The sequence below is a fragment of the Apostichopus japonicus genome, chromosome 15 (genome assembly GCF_037975245.1).
Source record: "Apostichopus japonicus isolate 1M-3 chromosome 15, ASM3797524v1, whole genome shotgun sequence".
Lineage (NCBI taxonomy): Eukaryota > Metazoa > Echinodermata > Holothuroidea > Aspidochirotida > Stichopodidae > Apostichopus > Apostichopus japonicus.
In genome coordinates, this window is record NC_092575.1 from 22,175,826 (window position 1) to 22,198,863 (window position 23,038).

Genomic DNA, 23,038 nt, shown 5'->3' on the forward strand with positions numbered 1-23,038 from the left:
ACCAAAAGTACTGTAATGTCAAAATAGTCCCCCTAACGACAAGTGGACTAACCAAAGTATTCTCTGTTCTGATTGGATACACTGAAGGCGTTGCGATCTTTCAGCTGACAGCCAGCTGACTGCATGGTGATAGCGCTGCCAAATGATTTTAAAACCGACATATAAATTAGTTTAATTTTCTTGATAATATTTATGGGAAAATTTGTTCTACTTAAGGATTTTTAAAATCAAATACAACTATTTTATAGCATATGCATATTGAATTATTTATTTTGATGATTATGTAGATGTTTTATTTGATAAAATTTACAAATCAAAGTTGCTCGGCATCATTCATGAAATCCAGGGTTTCCGAACAAACAAGGCAATCAGCTGTTTAAAATGACTGAGTATTATCATAAAATCTTTACTTGGTTAGCATTGTCCTCTTTGAGTACGAGAGTATGAACATGCACTGCCGAGTGACTAACTTGATCGGATAAATTTCAATTCCTTGGCTGCATTTTCTATACATGCTAAGCAGTTGATCCAGTTAACAGGTAAGAGAATTTTTCTTTCTATTTTTGTGAGTATTTACTCCTCGATAGCGATGATTACTGAATGCTAAGATACAGTGCGGCTGAATCCATATGTGAGGTATACTGCAAGCTAGACCTACCGTATTTTCGGTAAATTGATGTATGCGCTTTATCTAGTATTAGGCCATTGTTTGACAATGATATCCGTTTAAACTCTGTAGATACAATTCGTCCTTTAACCATAATGGGCCTAACGTACGGTGATAATAATCCATTTAGGTTTGACTAGGTCTATATTGCAGGCACGTATGCATGGCTGCATGAAACATGTCGAATAATATTTATTTTCCTACATTCATGTTCATTGTGAAATAAACGTCACATTATAATAATTCAAATAAATTTTATATTACATAAAGACGGTATACACACGAAATGACCTTTTAAAGTTACCCTCACAAGAAGCGCTTTGTATTTTTGTTTCAAAACATGGATGGAGTTACTTGCTTAATATGATCTACTGGTTTTCTATATAGTTCCCTGTGCCTGTCAATTAACCGCTACAATTAACATCAGATCACTGTTATGCAGCTAGGGGTCTCAAATGGCAATTCTCTACGGAATATCATTATAGTTTTTCTTTCTATGTGGTTCCCTTTACCTGCCACTGCAGTACGACTTTTACATCTCTTGATGAGCTGTATAGCCTGTCAAGTGTCTACTGTGAATTGAAGTTGCAGGGGATATATATTAAATAATAATAGTATAATACAAGGCGAACACTGAATAACATTAATCGGTTCCTATATGTATACGTTTTCTGTTATGCCTGCCCACACTGTATATGGTCCCTAATTGTTCTATAGTGTGAGTAGAAATTATAGCAGATCGCTAGCCTAAACGCAATTTATATCTATGTCACTGAATTTGCTGAACATAATATCCGGACAAATACTCCATGTAAATATAGTTTTGTAATTCATAACCCTGTGCATTAAATTACACGTCGCATGCATGTGTTATACTGCTTTCAAGCAATTTTTGCCTAAGTGACATTTACGTCACCCAGTGAAGTGAGAATACATGCATGCAATTCTTTGTACCGCAGTTATCCCCACTGCCCTTATCCCTACCGGGTTGTACCCCCCCGACCCCCCTCTCCCTTTCCTTTCAGACAGGCTGCCGTCTTTCAAACCACAACTATAACTTATAATGACTCCATAGTCTGTTCCACGACCTTGTTTCAAACCACTGATGAAATCTCACCTATAGCTGACAGGGACGTCAGATCTAGAATCCGTATTATATTGTATATTTATAGTATAACATACCGTATAGACCTATAGGTATTATTCAGAATACTTAACAAACAAAACTGTAATTATATAGACCTTCTTATAGGGCCTATGTGCATCATCTTCGTAAATTATTCACCTAGTAATGTAAGTATCCATCACACAGGATGTTTCGTTTTATTATAATTAAGTTAAAAGTAATCTATTCCCCGAGATAGGAAATTACATGTTTAAGGTATGTCATCAATATGATAATGAATTCTGCGCGTTACATAATGCCTTAGCAACATAAAATATCCCAGCGGCCACTCAGGCTGTGTTGTGCGCATCCATCTGTGACCTGTCTATACTTAAACATTTCCCACTGACGACAGGATTGAAGACCATGTATGATAAGTGAATATATATGCAGTTTATCTTTAATTGGAAGGTGCCGTCTCCTCTTATGTTATATATATATATCATTTTCATATTTTCTTGGGAGAGGGGGGGGGGGGGGTTGCGGACGATTAATAGACAAATATAAATGCCCAATTTACATTTATATGGTAAAAAGCTAAAATTGTAACATATAGTGCCACAAGGGTAGTATTGTGTTACCCTACACAATAACATATACCGCACATGAACAAAATGCGATAAATAATCACACATTTTTAGTAGGCCTATGTCAAACCGCGGATGGCATTTGACATGTTTTATCGATTCGTATAATATAGCATAAATGACAATGACATACTCATGCAACTTTTCAGACACATTGTAAACATTATTATCGAGCGATAGCAACGTGATGCAATCACAAACTGATACCGCGAGACGTGATCTCTACTCTATATTTGTGACATACGTATACTTCATAACATATACGGTCAATAGCATGTTGCCGCCTCGTGTAGACTTCAAGGTGATACAGGCTTTCGTAAACTTAAGACAATAGGCCTATATTCATAAGATTTGTGTGGAGGCCAGCGATCAATAGTTTCGGGGTATGAAAGTTAGAGTGAATATATTTCGAGCGGACTTCCAAAAGTGTAAATTGGTTTAAGTTCATGATTGCACAAATTATGGTAAAATCTGTAAATTACACATTCATCGATCGAGAACGCAACACTTTTAGAGTGCGTCTTGTGATGTATGACGTCAATAGCAGTTTATGACCCTAGAAAATATATTTCATTATATTGGCATTCATGAGAGAAAAGCTTTGCTGTTTCCATCCATTATCAACATTAATGTATTGGGGAAATGATTATATGACACCAATTAGTCATTACTTGTAATAGTATAACATGTTAGGCTAGAAAATGCCAAATGGTGTGAAACTTCAGACGAGCAGCGATCGAGTGGTATACTGGTGCAGTCCTTCATACAGTTAATTCTCTTCTTGACGTTTACTCGCCCCCTCCCCTCCCCCCCCCTCCTCGCCCAATGAAATACGAAGAAGGACAAGAAGGGGGAAAATGGTAAATCAGCGCCTCTAGAAAACCAATTTTGAAAACTTCTAGCAACTTTATGGTGGCCTTTGGCTACTGCGAAACATCCTGGTCCGTCCGCTGTACGCCCTTACACTAACTTCTAGTTTGTTCATCGTATCTTTTTTTCAAGTTTAGTTGACTACCATTCACTGTTGCTTGTCGTGGTGTTTGACACATGTCTTTATCACATCACTTGATAGCGATGCACTTTATACAAATAGACGTATTAACTTTTAACAGTAACGCAAATATTGCTACAGCCTACAGACATTAACCCTAATAGAACTATGCAACAACCCACGCCTTTGGCTATATAATTCAATATTCCTCTATTCATGCAGCCCAAGCATGACTAACCGATACAATCATTTTTGTTCAGTACACCCTGCGTAAATCGAAAGAACGTTTCCTTGCGCAATGGCATTATGACGCAATTGATGTGTCATACTTTGAGTGGGGAATACCTGCATAGTTCCTGGTCGTTCTACTACACATGTTGTAGTTGGCATGCTCATTGTCGATCGCGATCACACAAGATACAAACGTCTTTCACAAGCTTGTTCGCGCCATAGGAAGGCAGCGATTATAGGCCAACGTAAGTTTCAAATTAGCTTACTTTCTTTTAATTTATTTTTAATTTTCTTTGCTGTCTCTTTCACTACAATTTATTTTATTTATTAACGTCTATAGTTTTCTAACAGCTTTACACCCCGTGCATCTAATTAACATGTGTTGCTATCTTATTGACCGCAATCATTTTTCGATTTGCACGTTTCCACACTTAACTCTTGTGTCGGGAAAAATAAGTATATAGTTTTTACTTTCTCTGAATTCCCCTCAGTTAATTGCCAGTATAAATTGAAAAACTGAAAACGTGCCGCCCTGCCTCCCAACACAGACTTGCATGTTTCTACTCTATATATAGTACCTCTTATTATATTCAAATTATGCTCTCTAACTAACCCAGTGTTCTAGCAGATATTTATTCTTATACTTTATCAGCGCAATTTTTTTCGCCCGTCAAAATTCACTTTTTTTTTGTTGAGCGGTAGCTCTACTGTGTGATACTGTTAGAGCATTGTGTTAGGAGGATAATACTTGCATATATATATTCTACATGCATTTGCACTGCACGTGAACAAAAGGCGTTTACCGAAAAATTGCGCAATATACGATTTTACATGCTGAGCAACGATATTGCGAAATAACACACCGGCTGAGCGCTATAGACACTGTGGTTTGCGGTTTACAAAATCGTTCGATCCGTGTCCTCAATGCTGTCTCCGTGATTAACAATGCGATCCGGTTGAGCATGATTTTTCGCATTATTATACGCCGAAGTAATGATGCAATAACGTATGCAAATGTTAGTACCTATACTCTACAACACGCACATGTGCAGATTGTAGAAGATAATCAAATTCCGCTTACATGCCATTATTAAAATGAACCATAAGGACATGTAGGTACAGCAGAATTACCGTTGGTTTTCATTGTGATATCTAAATGATCTAATTGTGTACACTTGGATAAATGTTGAGAGAATATGTAAGTATACTGCATAATTTTAAAAAGGATTTGAAGAACATATATATATATAGTCAAAGCGAGCAATGTTAACCACTGCGTTTTAAACAGTTCATCATTTATTTGCTCAGTTTCAATCATTAAACGTGACGTAAATCATTGTTAAGAAGAAATATAATTGGTTTGTATTCCTGGTGTATTTTTCTCTTAATTGTTCAATGGGTTCAACATTATTTCAAAACTCACATTTTTTTCTGAGTTATTATATTTCTGACGTCATGAAATATGTATATGCCTAAGAGAAGATTTGGGTGTTTCACAAAAATTTACTGTTTTCTATGTGCCTAGATGTTGGCAAAAAGAAAACCCCAATTAATCCTGTAAAGGAGAAGATGCTATACTATTGTGTATGCATGATTTGCTTGAATTAAATTCTGATGGAATCTATCATTTCGTCACGGTATGATTTTTTTCTTCTTCCAGAATTCCCAAGAGGCTGCCATTTTAATTCAATTCAAGTAAACTCTTTTTGGAGGGATCCATAAAGCACAAGAAATATGGCACCGTCAATGGAACAAGCGGAGAAGAGGCGATTCTGGTTGCTAGGGACGATGGTCCTTGAAAATTTGTTTTTCTCTGCTGCATTATTTGGATGGAGTTCACTTCTACCAATCCTTGTGACTGAGGGTTTGTTCAGTAACCTTTGTGATTATGGTGAGTCTTGCCCATATAGGGATTGTAAAGATAAGAATTCACAATATGCACATATGGGTTTTTCTGTCAGAATATTCCCGCCAACAGCCACTTTCTTTCAAAATTGCCACTCAGTCACCCCTCCCCCATCCCCCTCAATACACCCTTATACTTAACACAAGTCTTAATTGTTATCAACCATATTCCCCATACCCTTTCTTTCTGGCACATTTTGAACGTTCTGATATGCCTATTTTCCTAAATTATTCATTTCTTGCAATTTTCTAATTTTAAATAGGTACATCAATGAAACCTTAAATATAATAAATGACAAGTTATTACATCCTACATCAATCCCCTTCCCTTATCATCCCCGCCCTACCCCCCCCCCAAAAAAACCCATCTGTGGCCCTGTCTTGAAACCCCACTTACTAATATCTTTGAATGTGCACACAAAGTCATTGTTACATCTAAGTCAATGGCTATATTGAGTTAATATTATACTCAATTGCACTGTGTTAACAAAGGCTTACACGCACCGATCCGGAGGCGCCGAGCACTTGCCTATCACGCCCACATTGCATCACACCCATTGTGCATCGCCCACATTGCGTCAGACCCCTGTCTATATATGTGGCGGAAATAATACTTTCAGATATGGGCGACTTTCGCTTGTAATATCGATTGTTTGGTCATATAATTGTATTGCCGGTATCCTAGTTTATTCACTAAGCTTTGCTAATATTGAATCACCTGCATGACGGCTATCAGACACGTCTTTGATGATCTCATGATGTCTTTTTCCACTTAAAATTGAAATCGTTAATATGATTTCTATATCTATGTTAGGCTGCGAATCAGATATAGGCCTCATCTCTGAATTCTGATACGAAACTTTCCGCAAAGGCATTTGAAATAATGATGAATAATGCGCCTTGTATTTTAGTAGCTATTTCGACTCCATGTGGGTCAGGGCAGGAGAGAGAATGTGTATAATCTAATCTGGAAGAATGCCGGAGTGGTTAGATCGTTTCCACCAAAACCGTCACGTTCGACACTAAGTCTTCCCCCCCCCCCCCAACCCCTCATACCCTCTCCATTTCTCCTACCTATTCCCTTGATCCCTCTACGGCGACTCTATAGTGATAGGACAATATTATGCAAACAGTATATATCTCAATTTAGCATGTATTCCTTGCGCAACCTATAGAAAGCTAAAACTGTTTTCTCTCGGAATAAACAGCACGTAGGCTATACGATGACATTTTAGGAGATATATTCGACCCTAAGTTAATTCCCTTTCTTTCCCTATTCAATCTCTCTCGCGTCCAAGCCACAAACAATCTAGGGTATAGTGCTATATTAAGCACTTTATATGGAGATAACAAATATCAGAGCTGGTAAATATTTTATAGTTAGTTTAATGGGGAAAGAACAATTTGCCTACAGGAATCACGAGACTCGGTACAATAGCCCACATGTTGTTTTAACTATAGCTTTACAATAGAATGGCTATATACTTTATGACTCCCAACCAATGCTTCACTGTATCCATGGGTTTGTGGTTATTTACATACAATCGGTTGTTGTACCACACACAGCTGTTGCCATGCGCGTCGGTTGTGGTTTTCTAAAGACTATCCGTTGCTGACGAAATGAATACGATAGCGCGCCAAATAATATTAAGGTTTGAAATATTAATCTCTACTATTTTAGTTGGTTGACGGATTTCGTTCAGTGAAGCATGAACGCTGATTGTGATTGACTTGGCAGAGATTGGATACACTAGCAAAGTGCATTTACATATGCTGTTGTGACGGTACTTGATACCAATCACCAACTCATGCACAGCAATGACTGCCGGGGGGGGGGGGGTTAGTATAGAGGGGTACACACCCCAGCTTTGTGAAAGCAAAATCAATATACCGTATGCCGTAGTAAGTGCCCCTTTCGTGTTAATAACGTACCCTTTCTCATTTTGTTAATGAAAGGATCGAGTGTGGTTAGTTAAAATTCCATTTTGTTGATTAAAGTTAGAAAACGCCTTTTCCATATATATATATTTTTAAACTAATCAAATACCGTAGTGCTGTTTTATTGCTACCATATGAAGACATTGGAACTGTAGCACATGGGATCCATTTGTTTGGCATTTGAGGGTGAAGTTTTGGCATGCTGCCCCCTCCCCGAGATTGACCCTCTTCCACCACCAGGGTCTATAGGTCAAAATTCGTGTAGCTTCAAGTCAATCAATGACTAGATTTCACCAAATTAAACAGGTACAATGTTTAATTTACGTGCTCAGTTTTGACCTATGAAAATATTTATTTTAGGCATTTCCATTATCAAACACTGATTTGAGAACCGATGTATGATAGGTCACTTATGAATTTGAAACTCTTTTAAAATGGTCTCACTAAGCTACATATTAATTATTGCGGACTAAAAAGGTAATTTACAAAGAAAACGCATTGTTAGAACCTCTTTTACTCCTTTCCACCCTTATCCCATGACATTTTTCACTGACCCATTCATAATATGATCTTTTAGTAACTCCCACTGCATTGATGAAACGTTTACGGAGTCATTGAGACGTATACTTTTGTTGTTGTTGTTGTTGATAATGTTGTGGCCTGCCTTTCACCAGTCGTAGTTTAAAAACACCATCGAAACGCAATTAGTTTGTTATATCATTATCTTATCATCACTGTTTCAAATCATACCACCCGACAACGTGTTTTTCTCCAATCTTTGCCTTTTCGACGCATGCGCTTTATTGATAACTATGCTTCGTTTACGCTAATGGTTCATGGAAGCTAAAACCCGGCTCAATCAGTTGCAGTGCGTTGGCTTGAACTGATAACAAAATATTGACTCAGAAGTGAGAACACATAACGGTTATCGTGTCCGAGAATTCATTATGTAATGTGTTGCGTAGTCCTAATTTGATTGGACCATACAAAACTCATAGCACTATTGTTGTAGGCAAGAAATTACAACGCTGGTGTGATGTCAACAGAGTCAATAAAGAAGAACATGTGTAATGTCAACCCAGCCTTATAGAAAAGAGAAATACATTACCATAATCTAATTTGTACTATACTTTTACATAGGATTGTGGGAATTAAGCTTTAAACTCGGACAGTGATGCGTATAAACCATGTTCTATTCAACAGGCGGCCCGACCGCCAAATCCGGTCCACCAAAATAAAACGTCTGCCCACAACCTTGCATTAATCGGATACGCGGCTTGAACACCTTACCGACTTACCCTGCACATTGTCACTTTGCTGGCACTTTACTCTAGTTGTATTGTTTATTCCGTGGCCCTCAGTACAAAATTAATTCGAAACCCCTATATGGATGGGCCGGGCTGAAAAAATCAGAACGTATGGAAAATCGGCGTTAGGTGCCGTTGAAAACAATTAACTGTAACCAGGCGCGTATCCAGGATTTTCTAACCCGGGGGGCGCGAATTACTATCTAAGCGGAGCGCCACCATCGGTTGGCGCGCAGCGTACAAGAAAATTTCTGGTTTTGATACCCCCCAGATCACCGGAAATGGCACTTCTCGGGCTTGAAAATGACCAACCAGATGTACACTTTTACCTGAGAACCAAGTATTTCCCAATAGTTCTTTTTCCATCCATAACCTTTTTGATGATTTTCACCAGTCACACATCATGTTCGACCTCATCGCATCTCCTGTGGATCATTGCTTTTGTAGGTGATTCTACGTCGCGGTCCACAATACCCGACAGCCCCACTTTTCAAAGTTTTCAGCCCATTATTTGTTCAGAATTTGAAAATTCACATTTCTCGTGAATAAACTCACTTCAAAACATACCTATAATGTTGCAAAAAATTGTCATCTATGGACAACCAATATAGAAAAACCTCCTTGAACCCCTAACAGACCGGTCACAATTACACGAGTAGAGGGAAGTATCATGAAGAATGTTGGTCAGGAAATTTTCGAAAATTCAGACACACTAATTTATTGGTGTACAAATATTAAAACCTCTTATAACGGCTATTATAAAACTTGGTTGAAGGAGACGAAAAAATAGCAGATATTTCCTTCAACCGAACACTACACACATAGGCGTAGGAGGCGGGGGCTCCTACTGAAAGAAAAATAAATTGCAATGATGTAGCTAAAGGAAATGAATAGTTTAAAAAATATCTCCTTGATAATTAAAATAAAGTTGTAAGCTTGGCCGACTAATTCGACTTACTAATGTAAAAGATAATTTTACATAATTGGACCTCCATGCTTTTTCTCCATCTACATAAGACATTTCGTGGTTTACAGCATCCCGCGGTATACTGCGCAATTTCCACGAACCGTACGGTACACGATGGCATGCGATGTAATAACCGATGCTTACCTATATGATATTGACATTAACATGTTGAACGTGCGCGGGCCGGCGCGCGAAATATTTAGGTTATATTTTTCGGGTAAGTCGTTACAGCCCCCAAATCAAATGGGTTACTATGACTACACACATCGACAGTTTTGAGGCTGTTCATCCTGGAACCTCGATTTTCATGCGCACTGATATGATGTGATATCTGCTGTTTGCTTTACAAATTCGAACAGGCGCGTAGCGAATACTTTGCCAAGGGAGGGGTGAAGCCTGTAGGCAAACTATCTAAGCGTAGCGCCACCACGAGTTGGCGCGAAGCGTACAAGAAAATTTTGGCCGAAAATGCCTCCCAGATCGCTGGAAATGACACTTCCACTGCCTTGTAAGTTGCATTTAAGCATTTTCTATTTTGAAATTACTAGCGATATCATAAAAAAAAATCGCCCCCTTCCAGAAATGCGTCATGTTCCCCGACGACTCGGTCGAGTTCGAGACCAGCCACAGTTGGTTTCATAGCACAATTGTTTAAGGCATCCATACACACACACGCGTTATGGTAGACCATATATAGTATATATATAGATACATTAGTGAGAGAGGAAAAATGGAAACGTCAAAAATGGAGTTGTCGGTGAAAGGGGTAGGGTGAGGCGCACGCCCCTTCCGATATCCTCGATCCGTCACTGGCATACCCTGTGTATATAATAGGGATCAGCGCTATAATGATGTCACTGTTCCTCGTTCTCTTCCCGGTGTCTTGGCGTATTTCTTCTACTCCCTCCTCCTTTTTCTCTCCTTCTTCTTTTTCTTTTCCCTTCCTTCCTCCTCCTCTTTTCCCCTCTTTTTTCCCTTTTTCTTCTCTTTTTTTCCTCTCCTCTTTTTCTTACCCGGGGGGCGCGCGCCCCCAACGCCCCCCCCCTGGATACGCACCTGGTAACGATATCAAACTGAATCAGTGATTATTTAATAAAGCACTTATTAGGTAGTTCTCCAATAAAGAATGATGGTAGGCTTAATTGACCTGTAGTAGGTCTAAACATTTCCGAAGAAAGAATCATCGACTTTGTGGGTGGGGGAGTTACAGGGTGGGGGACGAAACGTTCGTAAACCACGATATGGGTAATTGCAAACTAAATGACATTCTAAATATACATATCACGTATGTATGATATCACGTATGTGTGAATGATAGCTTCGGATTGATGCAACGCGTGAATACAAAGCGCGCATGGTCTTGCGTCCGTGCATGTGTAGTGCTATTTGTACGTACTAGTGCTTCTATGATTATGTGTCTTCCTGTAATATTCGTATTGAGAATCATGTCTTGAAAACACAGTCAGTCGAAAATCGAAATGATAATATTCGTTTAAATTTGTTTTCTTCTTGTAACAGATAACAGTACTATTGATTTCAATGAAGACGAGCAAGCTTTCACAGAGGGTGATCTGGTTACCACAATCATCGAGTCCGTGGATGAAAATGGGAGACCGATTTATGAGACTTGCAGTGCGCAAGCAGAAAGGCTAAACTTAGCGCTGACTGTTGGCCTTTTCTTGCTAAGTGGTCTTACATTCCCAATTGGCATGTTGATGGATAAAGTTGGATCAAGAATGCTGCGCATGGTCGGAGCGTGAGTAATTCAAATTACTGGCTCAAAAGTGATTCGTTTTTAAATGTGCAAACACTAAGTTTTAGTAGTACTGACCGAGCAGTAACCTTGCTGCAAAATCGGTTACATAGTAACATAGGCAATATGATGTCTTGTCATAACCTAGCCTAGGCCTACATGGGCATCTGTCATATAACTAACAGCCTGACAGTAACACCGAGTTAACTTAAGCAGAACTGTCAAGTGTTATAACCTAAGTGTATGTTGGAGTACACAAAACTTGATGCAGAATGAAAGTCAAACATTGTTTGTGTATAGTAGTAGTAGGCCTATTTGTAGTTAGACAAGTTGATAGTAAAGCCTGGTTAAAGATCACAGATAAAAGTGATAACTGATAAGAGTATTTGCAACAAAGCCATTGTTTAAATAAAAGCAAACATCAGAAATGTCATCATGGTTTATTGATTGACAGTACTACTTACATCAAGTTTCACCTAGCCATTCAGTAGGGTGGGTGTATGGGAGAAACACATTTTAATGGAGTGGTGTTGTTCCCCTTTCTCACATTATGCCTGTCTCCCCCTCCCCCCCCCCCCCCTCCTCACTTAAAAGTCTACATTTGAAGCCAAGATTTGTTATAACAAGGATAGTCTTTGGACTCCACTCACATCCCATTACTTTTGAGAGAACCAAATGATATAATTCAGCCAACATCCACCACACTTGTATTTACACCTAGTGTAGTACTAGAGCACAAAATGCCATCTTTATTGTTAGTCGATCAAACAAAGTAACCATTAAGATTCCTTGGTCCTTTATCATGCATCAAAATGTTGTGATATCAAGTTCTGTGTACGTGTAACAAGCACAGTACTATAAAAAAAATTGTCTCTGTTGTTTAATTTGATTTTGACACAGATTTCTTCTCTTTTCTCATCTCACAGCCTAATGTTCATGGGTTCCTGCTTTCTCTTCGGTTATACTACGGTCGAGCAATCTTGGCTTCTATTTCCTGCAGTAGCCTTAAATGGAGTTGGTGGAATTCTACACACATTCACAGCTTTTCAGGTACATTTTACAGCTATGCAATGTCAAAACTATATGGCAAATATTGATCATATTTTGTTAAATATAGTGTCCTACTCCTTAGAGATTCCATAAACACAGTTTAGTTAGAAATGTCATCAATTATCACTTCATTGTGAAGTTTGTTCTCCAGCCGGTTTCTTCACAAATCAAAGTACTTATCTTCTTAGCACTGGGTAATCCTTCTTAGTCGAGTTGACACTCTAAAAGGCTCTAGGAAAAGGTTTTTCATAGGCATCCCGCATCCAATCTAATGATGTTTTGGCAGTATTTATAAACCACCCATAAAATTTGAAAGCAATGCATCGGAATGAAGAATGTCGCCCCGACGTCGTGCACTCATATGGCCTACTGATAATACAACTTTAATATTAACCAACATTTTCATTCTATTTTTGGTTTCTTTGTTTCTACATATAAATAAAACTTTTTTCAAAAATAAATGTTATGATAACTTATTTGCATAATGGTACTTCATTTTCCATTTCATTCGCTTTCATTAATTCATTTTCATTTATAAATATTTTTCTCTCTTCCAGATTGCCAATCTCTTTCCAGGGAAACGATCGACGGTTATTAGTATAAACATCGGTGCCTATGCATCTGCTGGCGTGTCTTTCCTCATATGCAAGGTTTGTCTTAAAACTATTGAGAAAAAAGAAAAACAAATCCATGTCATGGTCCATGATAAATGTTCTTTTGGACAAATTGAAATGAAAAAAAAATGAAATAGATAGTATATAGTTTTCTAGGAAGAAAGACTTTTGGAGAGGAATTGAATCTGACAAATTAAAAAATCAAAGTTAATGCTGAAATGAGGTTTTTTAAGGTTACAGTAAAATGAGAAAGTTGTTTGAATTATCATTGATATTTTTTCCTCTTTGTCTTTCAGCTTCTTTATGATAGTGGCATTAGCAGACAGACTATATTTCTAGTACTTGGACTTCTCGAAATCTTTGTAATCATCAACTGTTTCTTTAATGTCCCAACTGAGCCCATCCCTGACCCGGAAGACTCCAAATACGAGTGAGTACATTGCAGAATCGTTAATTAGTAATTAAAAGACGGGAGTAGATTGGGATTCATGCCCTCTCTGTATTTTCTTCATGTATAAACCTCCTTATAAATAGGACATTCGTTTGACTCACAGTGGGTAGGTTTGGCTAAGTAAATTATGAGACTTTTTTAATGCAACTGTAACCTCAATTTCTGTGGACATTTCTGGTTGGAATTTAAAAGTAAGATGAAACATTACATACACAAGTAAAATCAAACCAAATGCTGTTTCATTGTATAGTACAGTGATAACCCCCCCCCCCCCTCCCCCAATTCTGGTCATTAAAATATCAATATAAATGTGTAATCAATATCATGATATTTATATAGCCAAAAACACTTAAAGATTTACATGAGACAGATTAATAAAGAGAAAGTTTGACATTTGTGATTCGATTTTAAAAGTTGAAATGGTCAATCAATACCTGAATGTCTAATTAGATACAAAAACAGGGGACAAACAATAACAATACTAATATAAAGCTATCATTTTTGGCAGACTTAGCTGTTTATGTTCCACTACACATCTGCCAATCTAGCACATTTATAAATATGGCAACATTCTGTTGCTGTACTTGGTAAACATAAGGGACCCTCCCCCCCCCCATCCTGTTACCACAGAGATGCCACACTCATGCTGTGAAAGAGACAATGTGGTATTTTCGTTTCAAATAAAAACATCGCTTTCACATTCGCTGAAATTTATTGAGAACATGGGGCATTCCTGTGTTTATGTTTACGAAGGTACCAAGGGAGCCATTATTTCACTTAATCCCCTGAGCTCATGTCAAACTGGGCCGATATGTTCATGTGTCTGTGACATTAAAGCAGTAAAATTGAGGTAAATTGGCAGCTCTTCAAAGTTATCTCAGTCAATTCTAAACCCTGTTTACATTATTGCTTAATATGTATTAAAGTATCAGTGAAAACAGGAAGGACATCATCTGGTAATTGTTTGTTTGTGATTAACAGAAAAAAAACTAGATAGTATTGTTTGAAAATTTAATCCAAAAGTAAGGATATTGTATAATTTATACATAGCATGACAGAAATTGTTGAGGAACATTGCTTGCAGCATCCAATCAACAAACTTCTTCTTCAAAAAAGATAAAAACTTTCAAATTTTTACAATTTCTGTATTTGAAATGAAACCTAACAATATAGTCAATCAAATCAATGGTATCATCGTTATGTGACTTGAAGTTAAAAGTAAGACTAATCGTTAGATGATCCTGTGACCTATCATCTCCTCAAATCCCACTGAAGACCCAGCATTCCTTCAGGTGACTCACACCTGTCTGGTTTTACTACATGTATGTGATCCACTGCTTGCTGCTTGGTCCCTATGTATTCTCTTACCATTGTGCCTAACACCTCGCATGACCCCATCATCTATCCCCCTGCCAGGTGTCAGAACTTGTTCCCCCTCCACATGCTGTGTTTTCAATTTGGTTTGCACGCAAGGGTGCCCTAGGTATGCGGAACGGATGGCAAAGTTGTTTTCATTTGGGATATGTCTTATATGTTTTGTTTTGTCTGAACTGAATAGTAAAACTCCCATCGTTAACAATGCGAGGGGTGCAGGGGTGTCTTGTAATAGCAGACCTCCTTTGCTCTGATGTTAATGTGCTCCATACGGTCTCCCCGCCCGCTGAAGTATGTGAAACTGTTCTATCAAGGGAACAGCTGTAGTGGTTTTGTGGGCTAATGGATGCTGAAATGTAATGATAATATGATCTTCATTCTCCAGTAATCTGACGGTAAAACCAAAAATAAGAAGAAAAAAAGAAAAGACAGTTAAGTTAACTGCCCTCCCGAGCCATTATGTTATACCTGTACCTACTGATGAATATTGATCGAGTGTGGTTTCAATCTTCTCTCGATGTAATAATCATGTCCATTATCCAAGTTCAAACTGTAACCTTTAACAAAGCAATAATGTTAATATCTTCATCACAATTTGTCTTATTTTACTAGAAGTTTCCCCCAATCCCACCCCTCAAACTGTATATATTGATAGTTATACATACATGTTATTATAGATACATGTACATTTGCAAAAGCTAACTTCTTTTGAGGTTTTGTATTACGACTAATAAACCTATTCATGTTTATTATCATTGTTTCTTCACAGAATGCACTGGAATATATTTCGAACTCAACACAAAGTGACTGGTAAACAATTCTACCAGATGGTCAGTCACGTTGGGAGGAAGCTCAGTGTTACCGATGAGCAGGCAGAGGTTGCTAAGCAAACCATGATGAGGAAAGGCAGCACAATCCATTCATCTCAGTAAGTGTTTGCTAAATTTCCTTAAAATACCAATTCTTTACTTCTCCTTGGAATCAATATGCTTAAGCCTACTTTGTAGGGTGGATTTTCACTGAGAGCTGTTCTCATATACTACGCCCCATCTCACACTGAACCTCTGATCACCATGCCCACCTCAACACACACATACATAGTGTGTTCATTGTATAACTATCATGATATGCCTTTTACTATACCTCTAGCCTAACAGACCCAAATCCCACACTGCTGCAGTGTCTGTGAAAACTCTTCAGAACTAAATATACAAGTACACTAAATGCTACATCATGCCCTGTCAGAATTAAATCTGTGAACATCTAAATTTCTTGCTAATTATTCTGTTCTGTTACAAATAGGAAAAATGTCATTGTCTAAGCGTGTATGTCTCCACACGTATACAAATATATGTATCTGTTTTGTTCTTTATGTCATTAAGACTTCAAGGTTATAATATGTTATAATATCTGCAAATCACATGAATTTTAGTTTTGAGATGCATGTAAATGATTTTTAAAATGATACTATTTTCCATGAATAACCTTGTCGTTTTATTTGCATCTTTTCATCTCCTCCTTAGGGTTCATCTGGAAATTCAATTTAAGCCCAAAACCAAGAGTCCGACATTATTGTCCTCCATCTTTACACCTATCTACCTCCTGAGTTTATTTGTCCTTTCCATCGCTCAGTTGAGGTTGAATATCTTTATCGGATCTCTAAACCAGGTTTTGAACAACCTCACCGGCAACGATGAAGAGCAAGGTATGTAAATCTGCTTCCTTTTCCAGCATCTAACTTCCTTTTTTTCAAAACAACAAATATGAAAAACAGCGCTTACAGAACCCAGTAGAATTTGTTCCTTTATTAACTGCAAAAAAAGTATCGAAGAAGTCCAGGACTGTCATGTGCAACATTTGTAAAACCACCCTGTAGCACCAAGGATAAATACTTCTAAGGTTTTGGCCATCCAACTCTACCATCTAAAAATTGTCTCTAAATGTCCTATCAAATTTTCCTGTCGTGCAATACATCCAACCATGCCATTCTGAGGAGGTATTTATGACAAACAATTTGATCCGTTTCTCTCCACTATCTACCCTGCCATGTTCTTTGTACTAACCTATTTCCAGCTTTCTTCTTTTTGCCTTTACAGCTTTGCTAAATTGTGTGAACTTTTTCTTTTCTGTACAGTTGACATGTACACAAACATCTTCGGCTACATGCAGATGATGGGTATCATAGCCTGCCCTATCATCGGTCTGGTCATGGACTACAAGATCAAAGAAATAATACAAAAGACCAAACAACATCGTAAAAATAGCATCTATCGTAAGACCAGTTCCGCCAACGGTTTCCGCCGGGAGGGTTCGTCGAGTTCCACCAACGGTCTCATTCCGAACGGCGATTCCAACAAGAGTCGCCACTCTAGCACCACCAGTACTGATAGCACGGACGCAGATGGGAGCAAACCCCCCATGGGTCTCAGGATCAGAAAACTCAGGAATTCCAGTTATGCCTTTGGGATCAATGCTGTCCTTATAGTACTCTTTGGTATATTTGCACTCATCCCTTTCCTCACAATTCAGGTGAGAATGAAGTCTCTTTTTTTTAATATTCCTCTTTAATATTTTTTTGGTTTCCATCCCTTCTTTTGGCTATTTTATTTTCAAAAATTTCTTCGATTAGTTAATGAACTCACTAGCTTGGAAAGTTTGATGCACTTTATAAAAATTAAAAAGAATTGAGGGAGAAACAAACGGTAAAATAAACTAAGGATTATAAACCGCATGGAATTTTTCATGACAGTTGGTGATCTAATCATTGCAACTTGGATTTGCAAATCTGTATAGCGTTTAAGCATTTTGAGTTTGAAAAAGTTGCAGATGGTTTGAAAAATTGCACAGAATATGTGAAAGAGAAGCCTGTCTGTTTCTATCATTGTTATCATATGCACTTGTCTTGCGATATGACCTTTTAAAGGGTTCTTGAAGGTCACACATTGGGCACAGGTTTCCCTTTCAGTCACAAATTGGATGAAGGTGTCATTCACAATTAAAACCGTACAATCAATGCACTGCTGAATTATGAAAAACATCAGTGAGAAATAGACACCTTTTTTAGTTTCACAATGAGCTGATAAGACCGTGCAGTTTGGCTCTCTCTCTACATCGGCTTTTATTTACTTGTCAATAAAGTGTAGAAACAAGATTGCATGGAATGTATATTTGTAAATGCATAAAATTATCAGCAATAAATATTGTGATGAGATTAATTAATCCACGCTATTGTATACGCATATATATATATATGTATTTTTTTTTTCATTGTTCATGTCTGCAGTTGGTCACGTTTATCCTCTACTGTGTTATCAGGGGCTTTGTCAATGCTGCAGCCTGCGGTCTCTACGCTATCATGTAAGTCACGTCATCTTTGGCTCAAAGTCCACTCAACTCCCATTGTATATGACGATTTGCAGTTTTTGTAAATACCCCTCGAAGAGCACGTAGGAAAATTGTAACCAAATCAAGAGCCGTAAAAATGGTTTGCTGTAAATTATTTATCCCGATGAATGTCATTGCTTTGGGATCATTGCAATCTGTAAATTTAATGATTATGATTAATGTATGAATAAGGTGTTTTAAATGAATACATTTGCATATATGATCAATTTGGATTTAATCAGGAAAGAGTCATATAATAAGTAAACTTGTTTACAAACTTGTTTTAAAAAAAAAAAAATTGTTTACAAATGAATTGGTTAACTTCTTTAAGTGGTAATATAAAAGATTTGACCCTTGGTAAATATAAATATTTGATGCTGATCATAAAAATATTGACCTCAAACCTATTTGAAAATACATATTGCTTGTGCGGTCGGATTGATTTCCAATGTGGGTAAATCAAAGCCCACTGAGAACGTTATTTGTCTAAAGATGATACACTGGTGTCAAGATATTTCTTCCAGAAACCTGAAAAAAAAGAGTAAAAAAAAGGCCCAAGTGAACCTCATCAGTTGTGCCTGTCTGTGGTCTTGTCACATTATAGGATTGAGAATTGTGTTTCATGTAACCCAAGAAACTATTACTACTTTTTCATTTTTGTGCAGGTACCCTGCTAATCAAGTTGGCAGTCTAATCGGTTTACAGTCGTTAACAGCAGCTGTTACAGCTCTCCTCCAGTACCCCATATTTGTTCTCATAGAAAGAGTGCTCGGGAACGATCCCTTCTATGTAAGTAACCAGCCTTTTGTCGTATTGGAAAATTGACAAGAAATATTGACCTTTTGGTGGTCATATGATCTTTGTATCTACTTTCTATCACTCTCTTATCTTCTGACTTGAGTACGTCACAAAATCATTTCCTCTTTGAAGTGCTTGAGCTTCTCCCGTGAGCCATTGGGGCAATGTCTTGATGTGTTAACCTTTCTTCCATTGGTGGTTAGAAGTACCGTTTCCCGATGTTGCCATGAAATTGGCAGCTGGGCAAATGGCAACTTGTATAATTGTCAATATCGTGCAAAGACAGGACAATACTATATTACCCATGATCTTTGTCCTAAATCGTTAAATCGGATTTCCACTTAAGTCACCGATCGATTTGCCTGTCAAATGGTTATTTTTTTCACATGCAATGCTCGGGCATCACGACTAGCCTCATAGCTGGAAAAGTGATTCATTCCTAGTGATAGGTCATTTGGTATCCCGTGACACGGGAAGTGAGATAGTAGTTAATAGAGATCAACAGGAAGTCATCAGTGAGAAGTTTGGAACAAACTTCATTGTTCTTGCTGCATGTTTATTGAGATGAATGGGAACAATTTCCTACTAAGAGTGCAAAGTTTTCAAAACAGGAAGACGAAGAGTGGGCAGATCCTCACCATGTGACTCGTTGTTTTTTGTTGCAAGACTTCCTTATATGGTATGCTCTCTGCCGTATATGCCCGGCAGCTGCAGCACTCGACTCGATAGTTAAGAGAAACAAAGGAAGCCTTAGTATTACCGTTAATGGTATCCGTTGATAAAACAGGTCAGCTGATCATGTGATGACAATATGTAACAGGTCATCTGATGCTTCTTCCTCTCTCGTTTAAAATGCCAGTAAGCAAGAAAGAACAAAAACACAGAATAGGTTTCACTTTCCTTTTTCTTTTTTTTTAAACATAAAAAATTAATTTGTAGGAAGTCATAAGGTGACAATTATTTTATTATACTCAGGTTTATGATTGAATCCCAGTGCACTAGATCAGTGGATTGCTTTCTGATATAATCCAATCTCCATAGCAACAAAAACACTGCCAGATATTAATTTAATGAAGGACCTCTTGAATAACACTTTCTTTATTCCTCTTCATCTTGTCTTTTCAGGTGGATCTGGTGCTACTGGGTCTCTCCATCTTCTGCTTCGCCCTCCCCATCTTCATGTTCACGAGAAGTCGTAACATGAGGCGGGACCAAATCCGAGAGGAGAACGAACCCGACCAACAGACGCTGCTCTCCCGGCCGTCACAGATTATAGCACCTCAGCTCACGTCGGTTCCAGAAGACGACGTGTTTGCTCCTAATGGTGGCTTCAACTCTGTATGAGCTCGTTTCTCGCTGAAAGATAAAAACTCAACGATCCAAATGGTGAGACGATGAGATGATCGACAGGTTAGCCATTAGCTTCCAAAATGAACCGATGAGCTAGTCGTTGTCAGTCTGACATTCTGTGCATGGTTGATGTTAGCGGGTTTCATCACAGACAAAAGTCTAGCCATAGTCAGATTTAACTTTAAAGCTTAGTCAGAGAAAAGGTGACTGACCGTGGCCACCCGTGGAAATGTGTTGAATGTGTTTTTTAGTCATTCAAATAAAGCCAAGAAAGTGGTTTTAATATTATTTGTGGCTTGATGCAGTAAAGCGTAGTACATTCCGTCTAGCATTGTAGTCCAAATATTTTGTGGCCTTCTGTTGAGATGTGTGACAACTGGGTTGCTCTAAAGGCCCAGTATATATAAACAATACTTCTTCTTCTTTTTTTTTCAACTTCTTTTGTGATAAATTTTGAGAAAGCAAGTCAAGGTTGGTGGCATTTTTTTGTCAGGAGAAGGTAATATGATACATCATCAACTAGTTTGGAGAGGGAAAAAAAAGTGTGTGATTCGTGGTTTAATACTGAAGAGCAGAAAAGTGTGTGCATTATGGGTACAGGCATTTTGAATATGTTTGATCATATATAAATACAGTCTTATTATGGATATCCTAAATCAGGTGTTGATCAGGATAGCTTGATTTTGAATCTTGATTTGATAACTCATAACTTGCTGTACCATAAATGTATTTGAAATTGTACAGTTCTTTTAATTTCAATGAAGTAATACATTGCAATATCAGAGAGTTGGACAGACTTTGCCAGTAAACTTGACTTGTTCTGTGGTCGTGGTTCTATGTCAGATGGGCATTACTCATCAGCTGAGGTATTAGGACCTCCGATGAGGGGTGAAAGGGCCGAAAGAATAGGGTGGATGTGAAGATACAAAAGGCCTTACCATTGTCAAGTATCATTTGGATGTGTTTGGTTTTAGAAACATTCATCGCTCATTTCATTGAACGTTACAATTCTTATCTTGGAACAGTTTTAACCTACAAAGTCAGTTGGGCAGATGCATCTGGAATAGTCAATATTTTCTTTGTTCAAGTTTGCTGCTTTCAAAAAGCTTTAAAATTGAAACCAAAAAGTGAAACCAAAAGCTTCAAAATTAGTATGATGAAGAAATCTCCTTTTTTTTTGAAAGCTTTGTTTCTTTCCTTAAACCAAATAACTATTTCACAAATCAATGGAAGTTTACCATCAGGAATTAAAAATAGTTATAAATATTCATATTTTGGGACATTATCATTTTCAAAATTAACAGCTTTCTATTAGTGCTCTATGTACCCTATACAACTCATTGCTTTATGCCTTGCTTTTCAGTATTAATGTAGTGGAGTGTTTGTAACATTTCAATAAGGGAAAAAACTCTTTAATTTCTGAAGATTTACCTAAATCTTTAAAAAGAGAAACAAATATGTGCAATATATTCTTTTATTTTTATCGTTTCTTCTTTAAGAGTCATAAAAGAAAAAGAAAACAAAAACTTTTAAGATTTACGTAAAAGAATGGCTTCCTTTAATTGTTGCAAGTTTAAGTATATAGTTTAATCGGCAGATGTTCAAAATTAAAACTTAAGATCACCGGTATCATCTCCAAAAAGTTTCTAATCATGAGGTCAGAGAGTTCTCAGTCACACAAAATAAATGTTTCATGGAGAAAGAATGATGTGTAACATAACCGACCATTGTTTGACTTTCGTAAATATCTGGGGACAATAAAGGGAGAGCCTATGATAAAATGGTATACCTCCCTCACTATAGGTAATGAAGTTTGTATGAAATAAAATCCCTTTGCTTTGATATGAGGTCTCCTCTGCAAAGCAGTGCTTCTGCACTGAGCAGGACTACCCTCATTAAAGATGACAATAATAAAAAATATAAAAAAATATGTGTGTGATCTGTTTGGTATTTCGGTATTAAACATTAAAAAACAAGTCTATTTAAAATTGAATCATCTTTGAAAGGGTTTCAGGATGTCAGAGTTTTTATTTTTCTAAACTTTGTTTGAAACGTCTCTTAAAAGGTAATAATAATTTTAGTCTTGTGTTAGTTTTTAAAGTTGAATCAAACAGAACCATTTAGCTGAACCTGCCTATCTCTGAATAATGTTGTTTCAGAGGTTCGAATGTGTATACTTAGTTGAAGATGAGTTTTTCTGTGAGTTTTAACTTTTCATACTTTAGTGGCGCCAAGCTTGCTTGTTGTTCCGTTAATGGCAACAGTAAAAAGTAAAGAGGTAAACAAGAATTATATCGTATAGTAAGATATTTAACAGTTCTAGTGTAGGATGCTAAGAAGCATGTTTCATTTGTCACTCTTTGTTAAGAATTAATTTGGTTTACGTTAATATAAGTTATCCTGACAGAGTGTGAATAAGAGAAGAACTTGAAAGATAGAGATATCGGGTTTGAGAGTTATCTGAGAGACCTGAAATAAATATACTACAATGCAGCATAGAAATATA

At 37.4% G+C, this 23,038-nt stretch overlaps 1 protein-coding gene across 3 annotated transcripts; it reads left to right on the forward strand.

Moving 5' to 3' along the window:
- Window positions 1-228: 228 nt before the first annotated feature.
- LOC139981662 (large neutral amino acids transporter small subunit 4-like) lies at window positions 229-23,038 on the forward strand. Of its 3 annotated transcripts, none has more exons than XM_071994226.1 (12): window positions 229-539; window positions 5,302-5,532; window positions 11,277-11,514; window positions 12,438-12,561; window positions 13,119-13,211; window positions 13,472-13,605; window positions 15,770-15,928; window positions 16,524-16,705; window positions 17,135-17,529; window positions 18,284-18,357; window positions 19,050-19,173; window positions 20,308-23,038. In XM_071994226.1, exons 2-12 carry the CDS (start codon window positions 5,376-5,378, stop codon window positions 20,524-20,526), a joined length of 1,899 nt encoding a protein of 632 aa, XP_071850327.1. In that variant the 5' UTR covers window positions 229-539; window positions 5,302-5,375; the 3' UTR covers window positions 20,527-23,038. The 3 variants fall into 3 exon arrangements, with proteins under 3 accessions (XP_071850327.1, XP_071850328.1, XP_071850329.1); XM_071994227.1 differs by lacking the exon at window positions 229-539 and adding an exon at window positions 3,738-3,886; XM_071994228.1 differs by lacking the exon at window positions 229-539 and adding an exon at window positions 4,699-4,839.

Excerpts from the sequence above, each read along its gene's own strand:
- LOC139981662 (XM_071994226.1), top strand. The coding sequence starts at position 5,376 with ATGGCACCGTCAATGGAACAAGCGGAGAAGAGGCGATTCTGGTTGCTA. Across the intron at positions 13,606-15,769 it reads CCGGAAGACTCCAAATACGA|AATGCACTGGAATATATTTC; the intron begins GTGAGTACATTG and ends GTTTCTTCACAG. Across the intron at positions 18,358-19,049 it reads TGCGGTCTCTACGCTATCAT|GTACCCTGCTAATCAAGTTG; the intron begins GTAAGTCACGTC and ends ATTTTTGTGCAG.